This window comes from Artibeus jamaicensis, unplaced genomic scaffold (assembly GCF_021234435.1).
Source record: "Artibeus jamaicensis isolate MK-2021 breed Jamaican fruit bat unplaced genomic scaffold, CSHL_Jam_final contig_387, whole genome shotgun sequence".
Taxonomy (NCBI): domain Eukaryota; kingdom Metazoa; phylum Chordata; class Mammalia; order Chiroptera; family Phyllostomidae; genus Artibeus; species Artibeus jamaicensis.
In genome coordinates, this window is record NW_026521812.1 from 1,665,937 (window position 1) to 1,684,758 (window position 18,822).

General features: G+C 38.3%; 1 protein-coding gene across 2 annotated transcripts in view; it reads left to right on the forward strand.

Moving 5' to 3' along the window:
- MAP3K5 (mitogen-activated protein kinase kinase kinase 5) overlaps positions 1-18,822 on the forward strand; it is a 175,895-nt gene that overhangs the window by 73,565 nt on the left and 83,508 nt on the right. For both annotated transcript variants that reach the window (XM_053664821.1, XM_053664820.1), the window contains exon 8: positions 16,083-16,195. In XM_053664821.1, coding sequence (XP_053520796.1) covers positions 16,083-16,195 — 113 coding nt within the window. The remainder of the gene's footprint in view (positions 1-16,082; positions 16,196-18,822) is intronic.

The following is an 18,822-nucleotide window of genomic DNA, read 5'->3' on the forward strand; positions in this document are numbered from 1 at the left end:
ATAGATATACACCCACAGACAACACTGATTTTGGAATTATCAGAAAATGATATTATAATAACAATGATAAATAGGTTAAGCAGACTACCGGGAAAGAGGGATATTGTGGGTAAAAATATGAAGAATTATAGGAAATACATATAAACTAGAAAAGAACCAAATGGAAATTCTATAACGGATCCCTGATCAGGGCACATGCAAGTATCAACCATGAATGAAGAAGTGGAACAACAAGTCACTGGTACCTCCCTCCCTCCCTCCCTCCCTCCCTCCCTCCCTCCCTCCCTCCCTCTCTCTTTCTCTCCTTCATGTCTTTCTCTTTCTCTCAAATCAATCAATCAATAAAATTATTTTGTAAAAAAGCAATAGAAAGAACAAAGAAAATCCAATACTTAAAAAAATTTCATCAGATGGGATTAATAGCAGTTAGAACTCACTATAAGAAAGGATCAAAAAACTTGGAAACAAGTTATTTAGAAAGCATTCAAATGCAAGCAGAGGGAAGAAAATATTGAGAAAGGTTAAATGTCAGTGACCTATGTAATAGCATTGAGTAATCTGACAGACTGTTGATCACAGTCTGAGAGGAGAACAGAGGTGACATAGCAGGAAAAATATTTGAAGAATCAGTGGCCAAATATTATCCAAATGTGAGAAAACAAACAACAAAACAGCCCATAGATTTAGGAAGATGGGCAAAATCCAAGCAGAATAAATAGTAGGAAAACCATCCCTCAGCACTTCATAGAAAAACTCCAGAAAAATTAAAGGAAATATAAATGTAACTCAGAAAAAAGGTACATATATACAAGGCAGAGTGTGTGTTGACTTCTCATCAGTAGCAAACCAGAAGATGATGGAATAGCATCTTTAAAATGCCTAAAGAGGTGTCAACAGGAATTCTGTATCCAGTGACGGTGTCTTTCCAAAGCGAAGGTGAAGTAGACATTTCTAGATTTAAAAAAACCTGAGATAATTTGTTGCCAGCAGGCGTTTACTACCAGAAATGTTAAAGGGAAATCTTTAGGGTGAAGGGAAGTGATAGCAGATGGAAAGTTGGATGTGTAGGTAGAAATACAGAGCACTGGAAATGGTAAATGTATGAATAAAAATAGATGTTAACAAAGTGACACAATAAACCACAGACAGGGAGCAATGCATGTAACCAATACAGGATTTGCATTCAATATTTATAAATAACTCCAAAAATATTTAAGAAAAAAATGTTATAGCCCTGGCTGGTGTAGCTCAGTGGATTGAGCATGGGCCTGTGAAGCAAAGGATCGCAGTTCGATTCCCAGTCGGGGCACATGCCTGGGTTGCAGGCCAGTTCCCAGTGGGGGACACATGAGAGGCAACCACACATTGATGTTTCTCTCCCTCTCTTTCTCCTTCCCTTCCCCTCTCTCTGAAAATAAATAAATAAAATATTTTTTAAAAAGAGAAAAAATGTTATAAATGGGCACAGGCTATGAATAGGTCATTCACAGAGTTGAATCACAAATGGCCAATAAACATTTTAAAAACATATAAAAAGATGCTTTACTTGCAAGCTGAAACACTGCTATTCCATTTTACAGTATTTAGATTAACAAAAATTTTTAAGTCCTACGTATCAGTTGTTGGTAAGGATGTTAGAGAAGTGGGAGTCCTAATCTTCTGGTTGTGGTAGAAATTTGATAACCACTTGAAAGATTTTGGAAATATCAAGGAAAGTTACCAGCGAGTCTACCCTAGATCTAGCAGATCAACTCCTAGTTATATACTGGAGGGGAACGCTTCACTTTTCTCTGCATAAAAGCATCAGCATTCAATACACATGTATAACATTGAGCAGAGTAAGCAAATGGCAGAAGGATACATGGAGTATGGTATCATTTATAGAAACTTTAAAAACAATCATACACATGTAAGAAAAGCATAGATACATGAATTCACATCCAAAGTTTTCAGTTCAGTATATTGGTTACCAGTGGGGAAGAAGAAGTAAGGGATCATGGAGTGATCTACATGCAGATGCACGGGTGTTTAAAACATTTTATTAAACTGAGTGATGAGTGTATGTATGTGAGGGTGCTGATTGTATTATTCTATTTTACTTTGTAGTTTTTCTAAAACATTCCTAAAATATCCCCTGATTAAAAAGTATATTAAAGGAGATTGACTTACTTCAGGACTTCCTCCATGAAAGCCAAAACATTTTTAAGTTGCGAAAAAGGAATCATAACTTTTAAAATCCTTTATCATTTCAGCAGTTAAGTGGAGGACTGAAGTTTGGATAATGGATTATAACCAGGGAGGACAATTGGGAACAATGTCTTCTTCAGTCCTCATAAAAACTTCCTGTTTGGATTTTTACATGTGTGTTATAAATTCTTACTACAACCCAGAGAATTTTACATTTTCTCTTAACAGTGTTTTTTCTTCTATTACAAAAGAGGATTGTAACTGTGCAGTCTATTACCAGAAGGTTTACACTTTAAGAAAACTCTTAATTGTAAGAGGATTAGAGAGACTTCCAATTAGCATGGTAGCATAGGTAAGCACGGCTCACCTCCTTGCACAACCACATCAAAATTACAAATAAACTACAGGGCAGCCATCACTCAAAACCATCAGAACTTGAGTTGAATGGAAGTACATCTATGGATTTAAAGAAACCACATCCATCCAGATCAGTAGGAGGGGTGGAGATGCATAGCAGCCTGGTCCAACATCTACATGTGGTAGATAAAAATTTGGAAGGGATATCTTGGGAGCAAGGAGTCTCAGCCCTATACCAGACCTCACCCAGCCCAGGGTTCTAGAGCCAGGAAGGTAAGACCTCATAACTTTTGGCTGCCAAAACCAGCAGATATTGAGTCAGTGGAATAAACTTCTGGGATCCCAAATAGTTAAAGAACCCACACATGGACTTACTCAGACTACTCCCTCTGAGCTCTAGCAACAGGGTAGCAGCTTGAATGGCACCGGTGGCATGCAGTGGTTAATTGAAGTGTTTGGAGTCAAAGCCAGAGCTGGGGGACAGCTTTCTCCCAGACAGAAAGGTTGGCAGAGGCTATAGTCCCTTTTCTGAACCCTTCCCCAACAGAGCCAGAGAACTGGCAGGATAATACCAAATTGGAAACTCCATTAACCTGGGTAGCACTGTTTTCCCTGCCCTGGAGATCCCTTTAGGCTCTCCGCTCCCCAACTGGCAGTTAACATTGGTTTTTCCATGCTAATGTCTGTTTGTGGCTCATGCTTTATAATTTACTAAATCCTTTAAAACAAGCAGCAGTGAGTTCCCAGCCCCCATACCTCTTACTGAGTGGCCTCAGGCATGGCACTAGCAGCAGCCAGCCTAGATTCACAACTTGGCTTTGGGAATTGCCAAACCCAACACAAATACCAGCCATCCTAAATTGCTTTATAGCTCAGGCAGGGTGGCCCTGGGCAAAACACGGGTTGGGGCTGACCTTGGCCTTCATCATCCAGGAAACCCAAGTGCCTGGACACCCAGTGGACAGATACACACCACATCAGAGCACCACTACCCTGCCTGTACCCAGTTGATCCTCCATGGAGGGCAGAGGTTGGTGGTCAGTGGTCATACCAGTCCTTGCAGTTGACTTGCCTAGGTAAATCCCCCCATTGACTTGCCAGTAGCAATCAAGGCTCAACTACAAGAGGAGGGTGTACTCAGCACACATGAAGGGCACACCTCAAGTACCCAGCTTGGGTGATATGGGAGGCTGTGCCACTGGACCCTACAGGATACCTACTACATTAGGCCATGCTACCAAAACAGGGAGTCATAGCAGCTCTACCTAGTACCATATTTTTCAGACCATAAGACACATCTAGGTTTTAGAGATGGGAAATAGGAAGAAAAATTTTGAAGCAAAAAACATGGTAAAATATTTAATAACATAAATAACAATATTTCACCACTATAAATGTAAACAGAACTCAACAGCAGCATTAACAACCATTATTTCTCCCAAATTTGGGAGGAAAACAAGCGCATCTTATAGTCTAAAAAATACAGGTACATAAAAGAAGCAGAGGGAGGCTGCCAAAATGAGCGAACATGGCCCATATGAAAGAACAGATCAAAATTCCAAAAAAACTAGACAAAATGAAAATAATCTATTAGATGCAGAGTTCAAAACACCGGCTGTAAGGATGTTTAAGGAACTTAGCGAGGGCTTCAATGGCATAAAAAGGATCCATCAAAAATGAAGGATACGCATACTGATATAAAGAACAATTTATACAGAAACAACAGTAGAGTGAATGAAGCCAAGAATCAAATCAATGATCTGGAACATAAGTTAGTAAAAAAACAACCAATCAGAACAACAAGAAGAAAAAAGAACCCCCCCAAAAGTGAGTATAAGCAGCCTCTAAGAAAACTTTAAGCATTCCAACATTCGCATCATAGGGGTGCCAGGAGGAGAAGAGGAAGAGCAAGAAATTGGGAGTCTGTTTGAAAAGGTAATGAAAGAAAACTCACTTAATTTGGTAAAGGAAATAGACACGCAAGTCCAGGAAGCACAGAGAGCCCCAAAGAAGATGGGTGTAAAGAGGCTCACTCCAAGACACATTATAATTAAAATGTTGAAAGTTAAAGATAAAAAAGAATCTTAAAAGTTGTAAGAAGAAAGCAGTAGTTACCTACAGGGGAGTTCCTATAAGACTGTCAGCTGATTTCTTAGAAGAAACTTTATAGGCTAGAAGGGATTGCAAGAAATAAAGTCATAAAAAGCAGGGACCTACAGCCAAGATTACTCTCTATCCAGCAAAGATATCATTTAGAATCAAAAGGTCAGATAAAGAGCTTCCCAGACAAGAAAAAACTAAAGGAGTTCATCATCACCAAACCATTATTATATGACATGTAAAAGGATTTATTTAAGAAAAAGGAGAAGATCAAAACTATGAACAATAAAATGGCAATAAATTGAATCTAAAAAACAAACTAAGCAAATAATAAGATCAGAGACAGAATCATGGATATGGAGAGCATTTTTATGGTTGCCAAATGGGAAGGGGTTGTAGGGGAATAGGTGAAGAGGTGAGAGGATTAAGAAGTACAAATAGGTAGTTACAGAATAGCCATGGGGATGTAAAGCACAGTATAGGAAATGGAGTAGCCAAAGAACTCATACACATGGCCTGTGGACATGAACAATGGTGTGTGGATTGCCAGAGGATGCGGGGGTTGCTGGGTGGAGGTGGGCAAAGGGGGAAAAATTGGGATACCTGTAATAGCATGATCAACTTAAAAGTATAAAAAATAAAAATAAAAATTACTTACAAAAAAGAGCATTAGAATCTGATATTTGAAGCATTATGCCAGTATAGATGCTTTGATATGGTAGAGATAATGAAATGCAGAGGTAATCTTTAAAAGCCTGATTTTCATAGTGAGTTTAAGTGGAAAACATCTCCTATGAAGTTAGTCAGCACTGTGCACGGGAATAAAATAGCCTCCCCACTTGAAAAGCCAAACAGTTTAGACTACTTAGAGGTTTCAGGGTCAAATAAAATTTATGTGAGGGACAGGGTTGTTTTTTTTTGGGGGGGGGTGTATTTTAGTTTTAACCTTCTATACTTCCAGATTCTGGCTCCTTTTTTATGGTGCCCAGTTTGCTGAGGAACATTAACTCTCAAAGGAGCCTTGTGTTCAAGGTCTTCAGGTCAAATTGAAGATGTCAAATTTCTATGATTTCATTTTAGGTATCCACTAATTTTCTAGGAAAAATAGAGAAGGCTGTTAGAGTTCAAAGGCTCTTAATGGGATGGTCCTTAGGAGTTGATCTTGTGTTGCTCTTGTGTGCCATTTACTGATTTATTTAGTAATATATGAATGTCACCTTTATTGTAGATTACTTACTCATAACCTGCCCTTATTGTCATCATATCTATTTGTCCTGATGGTTGCTAAGAAGGTTTCCCCCCATTTTTAACATGGATGTTTTTTTCATGCCCTCACACGGTAAAACTACTTTAGTATTTCTTAGTGTTTTGATCCAGTTTTCACTGTACTGTAAACCCATTCATTCCTGTTGACCTGTTGGCTTTGTCCCTAACCTCCATTTCTGTTAGAGCTGAGAGGTAAAAGTACCTTCTCAAGGTGCTGACACAGAGGGTATCACTGCAGTTACCAGGCTTCCTGCCAGACTTACCCTGGACTTCCCGTTTCCTGATCATGGGTCCCCAGGGGATGTTTTAACTGACCTTGTTGGAGCCTCCGAGTTTTCACTTGTCAAATACTGGTGCTGGGATAAGGACTGGGGTGCCGTGGCAGGTGGTCAGGCTCCTTTCCACTGACACTTTCTGTGGCTTGAATCGTTTTTCTGTCGAATTGAATAGACAGTGATCTGCTGACCATGCAAAGTTTAAGGATAAGGCCTTCAACATAGAAAACAATCCCAAGCAGTTGTGATCACAGTGGCTATTAGAACTCTCTCTGTCAGTTCCTTTTTCTAATGTCTTTACAGAGTTCAATTTTCCTGCCCTGTATTCCAGGGAGAAAGTTTTACACACTGAGCATTGTATCTGGTACAGGTGCTGTACCAATGCACCTTTTTACTTCCAGGGTAACCTTCTCATGAAGGCCTATCTTCTGAAAGGTTTGCTTGGGGCTAAGAATGTGAAAATAGAAAATAAGAAAAATGTTACAAAAAAGAAAAAGGTTTACACCTAAGGTATTTTACATTTGCAGAATTGTGATATATTGTTAAACTTTCATTGTTGAGTGTTATTTGTAAGGGTAGATGAGTTGTGCAAAGATAGAAAATATGAAAAAAATTTATGGTTTAGACTTTATGAAGTTTGCAATATTGTGATATGCTGTTAGAACAAACTTTGTTTTTTGAATCTTATCTAGAATGGATGGAGGGTGAGTGATTTGAATGAACGCATCCTGCTGATTAAGTATTTCAAAAAAGTAGTTCTGTAACACTTGATGTTTTTCATTGTCACTTCCTTAGATATTTTTTCTTTCAGTGAAGGTCTTGTGAATGCTTAAAATAATGCCATTTTTTCTATATTTAAATGTCTATAATTCAAATTAAGGTATTAAAAATGCCTTTTTTGACCTGTAGATAAACTGAGTTTAGCTTTCAGTTACTAAAAGATTGTAACTTTTTAAAAAGTATATTTTATTGATTGTGTTATTCCAGTTGTCTCATTTTTTCTCCCTTTTATCTTCTTCTACCTGGTACCCCCATTCCCTCCATTAATCCCCCCTTAGTTCATGTCCATGGGTTGTACATATAAGTTCTTTGGCTTCTCCATTTCCTATAGTACTCTTAACGTTCCCCCTGTCTATTTTGTACCTACTAATTATGCTTCTTATTCCCTGTACCTTTTCCCCCATTTCCCAACCTCCCCCTCTCCACTGATAACCCTCCATGTGATCTCCATTGTTGATTCTGTTTCTGTTCTGTTTACTTAATTTGTTTTTGTTTTTATTTTTTAGGTTCAGTTGTTGATAGTTGTGAGTTTGTTGTCATTTTACTGTTCATATTTTTTATCTTCTTCTTAGATAAGTCCCTTTAACATTTTATATAATAAAGACTTGGTGACGATGAACTCCTTGAACTTGACCTTATCTGGGAAGCACTTGATCTGCCCTTCCATTCTAAATGATAGCTGGATAGAGTAATTTTGGATGTATGTCTTTGCCTTCCATGACTTTGAATACTTCTTTCCAGCCCCTTCTTTCCTACAAGATTTCTTTTGAGAAATCAGCTGGTAGTTTTATGGGAACTCCTTTGTAGGTAACTGTCTCCTTTTCTCTCTCTGCTTTTAAGATTTTCTCTTTATCTTTAATCTTTGGCATTTTAATTATGATGTATCTTCATGTGGCACTCTTTTGGTCCAACTTGTTTGGGACTCTCTGAGCTTCCTGGACTTGTATGTGTATTTCCTTTGCCAGATTGGGGAATTTCTCCTTCATTATTTGTTCAAATAAGTTTTCCTTATAAGTTTTTTCCTTATAAGTTTTCTTGCTCTTCCTATTCTCCTTCTGGCATCCCTGGAAGGGGTTGGAATGTTTAAAGTTGTCCTGGAGGTTCTTAAGCTTCTCCTCATTTTTTTTGAATTTTCGTTTCTTCATTCTGTTCTGGTTGGATGTTTTCTTCCTTCTGCTCCAAACCATTGATTTGATTTACAGTTTCCTTCCCTTCATTGTTCGTTTCCTGTGTATTTTTCTTTATTTTACTTTGCATAGCCTTCACTTTTTCCTTTATTTTGCAACCATGCTCATCCATTTCTGTGAGCATCCTGATTACCAGTGTTTTGAACTCTGCATCTAATAGGTTGGCTATCTCCTCATCACTTAGTTCTTTTTCTGGAGTTTTGATCTATTCTTTCATCTTTCTGTCTTGGCACACCTGTTACATTGTAAGGAGCAGAGCCTTAGGTATTCACCAGGGTGGGGCATTTGTGGTGCTGTGTGTGGGGGAGGGAGTAGAAAGGGGACAGACCATTTTCTCAGCTCTCCCTACCTTTAAGTCACCTCCCCCACTTCCTGCAAGCAATTGGTGACCTTCCCAATGCTGCCATTTGCTGATTCCTGGGAGGGTGCACTTGTATATGTTCTGGAACACCATGGGCCCCTCAAACAGACTATCCTGAGAGACTGGCAGTTTCTTCTGGTGCCACAACCACCACAGGTTTTTACAGCCAGATGTTAGTAGGAAGGGTCAGAGAGGGAACAATGCCATTTGCTCAGCTCTTGCCCTGCTTCTAGTCACTTCCTTCACTTCCCGCAAGCTGATGGTGCTCTTGCAGGTGCTGCCCTCATGCTGATTTCTAGGCGTGTGGACTTGTGTAATTTTTAGGACACCGTGGGCTCCTCAAACAGACTATCCTGAGAGTCTGGCAGTTTCTTCACCACCACAGCCTCCACAGGTTTTTACAGCCAGAGGTTATGAGGATTTATTTTCTCAGTGTTAGGACTCTGGTTTGCACAGTCTGCCCTGGGCTGAGCTTTCTCACTCCCCGGTTGCTCCTCCCAGTTTTTATTTGCACGTGAATGTGGGACTGCCTGGTCTGCCAGCTGCTGCCTTGCGGCGCATCCTTTCTGCCCTGGCTGCCCATCTCCACCTCTCCTGCTGGTCTGGATGAATGTTTTTTCTTAACTCCTTGGCTGTCGGACTTCCATACAATTCAGTTTTCTGACAGTTCTGGCTGGTTTATTTTTTTGGTCTTTTAAATCAGTTGTTATCCTTCTTTTGTTTGTGTGAGGAGGCAATGAGTATCCACCTACACCTCCATCTTGTCCACAGCTTTTTTTTAAAATCCTTACCCAAGGATTGGTTTTATTGATTTGAGAGAGAGAAACATTGATGTGAGAAAGAAACATCGATTGGTTATTTCCTGTACACACCTTGACCAGAGATTGAACCCACAACCCAGGTATGTGCCCTGGTCAGGAATCAAACCTGCAGCCTTTCAGTGTACCAGACGATGCTTCACCCAACCAAGGCACCTGGCCAGGGCAAAAGGTTGTAGCTTTATATCATAGCTGTGAAATATAAAGTTAAATATAAGTTAAAGAAAACAGCAGTGGTGCCTGTCACAAGTGTAATCAGAGGGTATTGGGGCAGACATGGGGTAAAAAGCAAGGGGAGGGAGAACAAAGCTGGGAGGATGTTAAGCTTATGAAGTATGATATATTGTGACCCCGGAGCCTAGACTTAGACCACAGGGTTTCAGAAGTGACAGACTTAACCAGAATGCCCCAAGGAAATATTACACACTATGACTTGGAGGACCATGGAAAGTTCGTTGCCTAGATTATCTCCAAAATTTTTTAACTTCACCTAAAAAAAAAAAAAGAAATAGCCATGAAATAGTTATATTGAATTTATATGCAGCATACTTACTTAAAACATTTTGTAATGATCAGTATTTGTTCAATAGATAAAAATAATACTCCCTTAAACTGAGGAGTTCACACAAGATTTTGGGATCTTATTAACTATTGGAGGCTTATAAGCACCTTGTTAAGTAGGGAAGGCGGACGTTTTTCTTCCCATTTTACAGCTGAGCAATCAGAACTCAAAGAACTTGAGTGAATTTCTTGATGTCCTGTGACTAATGCAATTTCAAATCTAGTTTTTTTCAGAACTAATGTTGTTTTCACTACGTTTCAGGGATGGACATTTTCAGGAATGTCTGTATTATTTTGTTGAAGTCAAGTGGACTTCTGGGAAACTGACAAGAGATAAAAGTTGACTCTGTCATCTTGGGCAAATTACTTAATCTTTAGGAAATTCTCCTTTTTACTCAAAAAATAAGAATAATACCGACCTAGATGAGTCATAATGCTCTTAGCATCCAACAGGTAGCAGAATACCTTACTCCAATGGTTTTAAACAATAAGAAAGTGTGTCTTTCAAAACACGAAGTCCAGAAATAGGGCTGGATCTGACATAGGTTGAGTTAGCAGCTTAAAAATGTGAGGTCAGTTCTGTTCCATCATGATGCCGTGGGTGGCTCTGCCCTCAGGCTGGCCTTCTTAGGGCTGAAGGATGGCTCAGGCCATTTCAGGCATCAGTCCAATTTGGCCACACCAAGGTCTGGACACAAAAGGAGGCCATCTCTTTCTGCCTTTTTTTTTCTTACCATCTTCCAGCTCACACACACAAGCCAGATTTCACTCCCCAGCATAGAGGGACCCCTTGGCTCTAGTAGTACACACACTGGAGCTGTGGTCTGCCCCCGAAGGCAGACTGAAGGGCGAGGCCTGCTTAGACCCCAGGTGGAAAGCTGAGGGCAGGAAATCCCAGAGCCCAGGGGCTAGAAAGAAGGCCTGTGGGCTGGGAGAGGGCCTGAGACAGTCCTTCATAGCACAGGGCTCAGGGTCAAGGCCCCTCTTTGTGTATCTTTTCCTTAGAACTGAGAAAGCATGTTCATAAAAACCTATCCGATACTGGAACACTTTACAAAGTATATGATTGTCTAACCACTATACTATGGACCTGAAACTATACAAAATAATATATTGAAAAATAAAATAAAAAACAGGGAAAATACTTACTACAGAGTTTTCTTTGTTTCTAGTATTTCATCATTAGTCCAATACTACAAAAATCACCGGCAAGATTATTAAAACTGGGACAGCTGGTTTAAACTGATCACTTTAGGAGGAATGAATGCTGTGTTGTGAGATTATCCACTTAATTAGAATTAAGTAGATACAAGAATCAGCCAGTGAATAAATAAATAGTGGAACAACAGAATTAGTGTTTTTTTCTCTCTTTCCTTCCTCTCTAAAATCAATAAGTAAAAAATTTTCTCTCTCTAAAATCAATAAGTAAAAAATTTTTCAGAAAGACATTATTAATGATATTAAATTCTTCTTTTACTAAAAATTCCTCAGGGTTTTCTCTCTCATTCTGGATCTAGCTGAACATTTTAGCTTATCAGAGAAAAGTTACAAAGGAAAGGTGTCTATATACTTTAGACTTTGCTGGATTTCATGTGCAGTGGCTGTCGTGGGGTCACACTGGATGGGCAGCGGTCGGACTTGTCATTGGCTTTAAGATGATGTTCTCCTCACTCCTAAAGGGAGGTAGGAAATCATTTTTGGAACTTTGAAAGGAAATTGGGTGCCTGTACTGTATTAGCACAATCCTGTCTCTCCTGTGAATACCCATAGGCAAGAAATTAAAAGCATTAAGTCTGTTTTTAGCTTTAATGGGTTCATTTTTTCATAGTAACTTGGGAAAGAACAGCCTTGCCTTATCAACTAATTTTCTTTTACGTCAGTGAAAGTGCTATTCAAACAGTAGCGTGTGCCTAATAACACTTTAGTTTTTATATTATTGATGGGATTGGCTTGACTTTGGAAGAGTTATGTAACAAACCGATCAACCTGCAAATAAAGATCAATGTCTATTTTCCATTTGCCAGATTAGCCCATTATTCTTTCTCTTGACTTCAAGGTACCTTTCTCTGTGTAATCTCTGTTACCTCCTTACCACCCAGTTTTATCTCACCATTCTTCCACTGACATCATTTTTTACTTAGTCCCGTATTGTGTGTATTAAGTGAATTTTCCATTTTGGGGTGCTTTTTATTTTTAGAACATAAAGCCTGAAGAGTTCTTAGTAATTCAGCATGATAACCCAACTGTGTGGTGTGCAGATACAGATGGCTTCTATGGGGCCGGCAATTCCAGGATGACCTGGAGGCTTGGGTAAAGCACACAGTTGCTTTGTGTTGTTTTATAAATAATTACCCTGGTGCCTTAGGTGCAATTACATTGATGCCTTGACCTTGATTAATATTGCATTCAGCAGATGACAGATTGGATGAAGCATGTTATGGCTTGACCAAATTGAAGTCCAATAATGATAATGCTTAATATGTCACTGTGGAGATTTCCTAATTGTGAATAACAAGTATTGAGCAGCTAAAGCTTGCTTCATGTAACATAGTCGTCAGCAGAATGAAGGAGAGAACTAGAGGTTTGCCAGCATTATGCTGAAAAGAAAGGAGGATATAGAGGCATAAGGGTGATTTCACTTTGTGAACGAAAGCAGTCATCTCTAAGCCTGGCTGAACATCATATCACTTGGTGAGTTTTTCACACAACTGAGTGAATTGCCCCTGGAGATTCTGCTTAGTGGGTCCAGTTTATTGAGTAGATTAACCATAACTACTAATACAACTATTCCCTTTTTATTAAGTGTTTAGATTTTCCCCATGTTTTGCTGTTACTCCCTTCCTCCTAAATTTTTACTGTTCTTCATATCCTTAAAGATTTTATTAAATTTAAGCATCTGGCACCACTTCTGTTTCTTCTTCAGAGCATTCCCAAAAGCGTCTCCATCCATCTTCCCAGCTTGCATTGAATATGGGATTTGCACTTTACTTTGAGAGAATTGGCAGTTACTGGAAGGATAAGTTTAGGTTGCTCATGAAGATGTGAGGACTGTGCATTCTCAGAAGCAGCCAAGTGCACATTAAATCCCTGAGCTGTGTGTTCTTGTTGTGAGCAGTTGGCAACCGTGAACAGAGCTGAAAATGAGTTTGGCATGGGTGGGGTGACGAATGTCTCTCCTGCACTGCCCTTGGCAGTGTGAATTGATAAGACTGTACTGGAAAGTAATTTGGCGTTGTGCATCAGGAGCTTTGAAATAATTCGGGTTCTTTAATCTACTTAAGTCCTTTGGGAACCATCCCGAAGAAATAGATACGTATACAACCATGGTCACCATGCTGAACTTTATGGTGGCAAAAAATTGAAAGAAACCCAAGTGTCTAATGGTACGGAAAATGTTGAATGGAGGCTGACGTCCTCATGTGGTGGAATATCATCCATTCAAAGTTGGAGGGGGTTGGTGGTAAAAGTACAGGGTGGGGCAAAAGTAGGTTTACAGGTGGGAGTATGTGAAACAGTTTATTCTTGCATCATTATTATTCTCCATATAAATACCTGTAAACTTATTTCTGCCCCACCCTGTATACATGACATAAAACTTACCATTTTAACCATTTTTAAGTGTGACTTGGTGCCATTAAGTACAATTGTGTTGCTGTGGTACTGTTAGCAGTCTCCATCTATAACTTTTCTCATCTCACAAAACTCAAACTCTGTACTTGTTAAACAATCTTCTATTCTTCTGTCCTCCTAGCCCTTGGCAACCACCATTCTGTTTTCTCTCTGTCTCCGTGAATGTGACTACTCTAGTCCTTCATGTAAGTGGAATCATGTGGTGTTTGTCTTTTTGTGTGACTGGCTTATTTCATGTAGCGTGATGTTCTCCAAGTTCATCCATGCTGCAGCATGTGTCATGATTTCCTGTTTTAAGGCTAAAGAATTGTATTTACACACCACATTTTGCCTATCCATTCATCTGCTGATGGGCATTTGGGTTGTTTCCATGTTTTGGCTCTTGTGAGGGATGCTGCTGTGAATGCTGGTGCACAGGAGCTGTTTGAGATCTCTGCTTTCGGTTCTTTGGTGGTTTAAAGGTAATCTTTGATATATCAGGTTTTAAAAGATTGTAAAAATAGTATGATTCTCTTTTGGCAGGGAAAGGTATGCACATAGTAAAATGACTGGAAGAACATAATTAGAATATGGGATTCTTTATAAGGAATATATATGAATAACGGTACATAGTTTGAATAAATAGACCCCCCCATCTCCAGATGAATTCAACACAGTAATTTGGCATTAGTTGTCTTCTAATGCTGTCCTGCTTTGCCTCTGAGTTATGAGTTTAATTTCAGAAATATCCCAAGAGATACAGAACATCATGAAATTCTAATTTAATTACTTTTATGTCTCACATAAAGAATCATAGCTGTTATATCACAAAGAAGGAAAAAAGACAGCTAAATAGAGAGAACTTGACTTGAGCTTAGTTTCTTTGATGGCAAGTACATGTTCTTTAGGTAGAAATAATCAGTTCAAGAATATTTTCTTTATTCTTGACTTTGTTAATGTCTCAGTGTAGATGTAAAAAGTGACTAAGTCTTTCTTGAAAAGACTTCATCATTCCATAGTTTGCATCTTTTTAATCTAATAATGTATTGAAGAATGCAGATTATTTACCTTCTTTCTAGAAAGAAGTTCTTTGGTTTCAAGAGAAATGAAAGAATTTATTTGTTGAAAAATATTGAGCATCTTGATATGAATTAGCAGAAAGGGAAGTGTATAACTTCTTTCTTCTCTGAATACTCTTTTTTGTTGGGACCTTCTTGGTTCTGAACAAACACAAAGACCTTTGAGACTTACGTGAGTCTAAGACATAAATCTTGTTTGTCCTTGATAAGACTCGCATTAAATATCAGTATTCTGGATACATGCTTTTTCCATTTTAGAATGGGGAATTCTGAAGAGATGAAAATGCTTTTTACTCACCAGCAGTGATACGTTTGGAAATACTTTTTTCTTTTACTCCACACGCATAACTATTCAAGGCAAATAGTTAAGATTAAGGTAGATTTGATTTTGTTGGCATCAGAGATACTTGTTCTATTTCAAAAGTATGACACTTTAAAAGGGCACGTGATCCTAATATTCAGAAAAATACGCTTTTTCTTTCCTGTTGAAGTTTAACTTATTATAAATTAAGGAAATTTTCAAGTAATATGAAAGCTAAGAATATACTATAATATACACTATTATGCCTGCTACCACTTTTGCTATTCCTATCCTTCATTTCCACCATTAATTTAAATAGGAATGCCTTTATTTTGAAATTGTATTTTTTCTATGTAACCTTTTTTTCATATCATCAAATAGTCATTTATTAGGTATTTAGACTTTGTATTTTCCTCAATCTGATTTTTTAAAATAGAGATTTCATTTCATCAGACAGCTTCTATTAGTCCTTAGGGCATTTATTTTAATTTTCTTCTTCTTTATGCTCCCAAATGAAATAATATTGAGTATTGTTGCCTGGCCAACTATGTATGTGAGGAGACTCTAGAATGGACTTGAAAGTATTACCTTGAAAATACAGTGGATATGAAAACAATGAAGTCTTTTGAAAGGCTGAAATGTTTGCAAAGGTTGATATTCAGTTTCATGCATATTCAGAAAAGGCTTCTTATTCTCTTTGAGCTAAAATTAGTGTGCACGAGTACAGTCTCTGTTTTTGTTAATTTCTTGGTGCAATTAAGTTCTTCATTTCTATATCACTCTTATGGAACTGATTGTTTAAGTATGTTAACCTATCTGATCCTCCTCATTGCTTGGTGTATTTTTAAGGCTTTTAATAAATCCACTGTTAAAGATAATGTGCAACGTTCTTATTTTTAAATTTCCATTGCTTACAGATGCACACACGCACTATCACATTTCTGGTAAACTACTGAAAAGGAGTTTTTTAAAGGCTGGGTTGCTATGGTGAGGGTGGGTTAAGTGGGGGATGCAGTGGAGCTGAGGGTGAGGATATGCAGTCACTGAAGCATTAAATCCTAACAGCACACTGGATTCTGGGGTGAAGGCCAGGGGAATGTTTCTCCTTGACGAGGCATTGGAGTTATGCAAACAGAAGCTAGGACACACCCAGAGTTTCATGATTGAGAACGTAAGTGTGTTCATTTTTTTTTTCTTATAGGTATAAAAAGGCATTTGAAAGTGAGCCAACACTACAGTCTGGAATTAATTATGCAGTCCTTCTTCTAGCAGCTGGACACCAGTTCGAATCTTCCCTTGAGCTCCGGAAAGTTGGTAACCATAGCTCGATATTTTATGTGAAAATTCGTAAACTGGAGTCAACTTGGTACAAAGAAAGAATCATTGATAGATAGATACACCTTTGCTTTCTACTTTATCTGACTTCCTGAAAAAACTTTTAATTATATATCCTTGTTTAGTGTTTCATACTATGGTGCCGAATCCTATATTGGGGTGTAATTCAGTTTTCAGTTTAATTTACCTATTTCAAAAAAAAACCCCTCTAGTTAATAGTTATTGTTTCAGCTCAAACTAATACAGAAAATCTGGGCTCTGCATTCATCCTTCAACCCCCAAATAAGAAAGTGTTTTGTGGAGCATCAGGAACATTTCCTATGTTAACTTCAGTTTGCTTTTGCTTTCCTGGTGCTCAAAAAAAAAAAGAGGAAGAAGGGACCTCTGATATTTTCTGTTTCTCTTGCACCCCTGCCCCTGTGAGTTCAGTGGTGCTGGAGATGGAGTCTCCAAAGCCCCAGAGCACCAGCTGTTGGTGTTAGCAGTGACTGGTACCCACAGAGACCACCTCTGAATTGTAGCCACTGATTGGTAGGGTGTATTTTGTCCCTTTTGTCTGTGGGCATTATCTCATCTGTTGACCCTTCTTTGAAATGTGAAGAGGTCAGGGCATATTAGCAACCAGATTTTGTGTGGTTTCCTTGGTTCTAGCATTCATAACTTGATTCTAGTTGGACTTTGCTTTCTCTTTGAGTATGTAATTGCCATCTTTTAGATTACTTTTCCAATTCTTGTAAGAGTTATTACTACAGACAGAAATACTTGACTATATTTTTCTGGGAGGAAAAAACTTGATTTTAGTGAAACTATGAACAGTAGAATTTTTCCTTTAAGATTTTAAACTGGGGGATGTTTTTATTTAATTTTTTAAGAAATAATAAGCCCTAGACATTTTTTACATTATTTGGGAAGGGCTAATATGTGGGGGGACCCCCAAAAAACCAGAATTAACTTCTGGTGGACAGGCTCCTTGTAGTCCAGGCTTCCCCACTAGGTGAGTATTCTGGGAACCCATCCATATCAGTGCACCAGCTGGCATTGTGAGACACTGGGTTCAGCTTCAGTGAATTTTTCTGAAGACTTGCAACATGTTTGCCTGTTTCATGATGGGTGATTTCCAAGTTCACCTGCCCACAGCTGCTCTGAGTGTTCAGCAGTTTTTTACCAAAAACAGCATAACTCCCATGCCCCACCCTTCCTATTCATCTGATCTTGACTAAGCGACTTCTTTTGTTTTTCCAATGAAAAAATTCCTCAAAGGGAAATGTTTGCTGATGTGAAAGAAGTAAAACAAAAAACATCAGAAACACTAAATGGCATCCAAATCGATGAATCCAAAAACCGTTTTGAGCTGTGGGAAAAAATGTCTCCATAGGTACATTGCATCACATGGAGAGTACTTTGAAGGTGACTGAAGTTTAAGCATGTTAAGAATGAATACACAATTTTTTATAAATAAATTTGGGGATTTTTTGGGTTCCCCCTTGTAAAATAGCCATATGCAGTGTTCTAGGGAATCTTAGAAGGCAAATAAAGTTGGAGTATTAAGTACTTTTTAAAGGCCCAGACTTAACGAATGATAAAATACATGTCGCTGCTGGATTGCAGTGTTCAATGCACAAAGCTTTTTTCAAAGTAGTGTTTTCAGTTGCTCAGTGAAATAAGAGAAAACACATTGCCACTTGTGCTTTTCATAAATTATGATTATAAAAAATTTGCATCTAAGGTTAAATTTAAAACTCTACAGTAGCCAAATAGTGTGTACTCATGAATCAGTGATCTAAAAGTAATTCATGTTGCCTTATTCTTGAACTTACGGTGAATTTTTATTGATAGGTTATTAAGGAATTGATACTCATTTGCATTTGCAGATAGAGTAATAACCTAAAGGTTTCAAAATGTGTGTGTTCAAAGTTTTCATTTTTAATTTAAACATAGATTTAGATAGTCAGCATACTGCTAAATGAGATCTCACCACAAAAAAGAAGTGGTATGTGTGACCTGATAGAGGGGGAGCTAATGCCATGGTAGTAGTAATCATTTTGCAACATATAAGTCTATCCAGTCATGTTGTACAATTTAAACGTACACAATATTATACGTCAGTTATATCTTAATAAAGCTAGAAAAGAAAGAAAGAGGTCAGCACTGAGACTTGAGGAATTGTAATTAATAGAGCTTTCTAAAGGAAACATACTTTGGCCCTGGCTGGTGTAGCTCAGTGGGTTGAGCGCCGGCCTGAGAACCAGAGTATCATGGTTCGATTCCCAATCAGGGCACATACCTGGGTTGCAGGCCAGTTCCCAGCAGGGGATGCATGAGAGGTAACCATACGTTGATATTTCTCTCCCTTTCTCCTTCCCTTCTCCTCTAAAGATAAATAAATAAGATCTTTTTAAAAAAAGGAAGCATACTTTTATTTTTCCCCCAAGAACTCATTGATAATATATGTTGAAGAAGAACTGGAAAATATTACAAAGTTGACTTTTGAGTTTTGGAAATGGTGAAACGTAGACTTTTTAAAATTCTGTGTTCTTAATAACTAAAAGGCAGTTAAAAGTCACCAATTTAGAGTCTGCTCAATTGTAAATTGTGCTAATCAACAT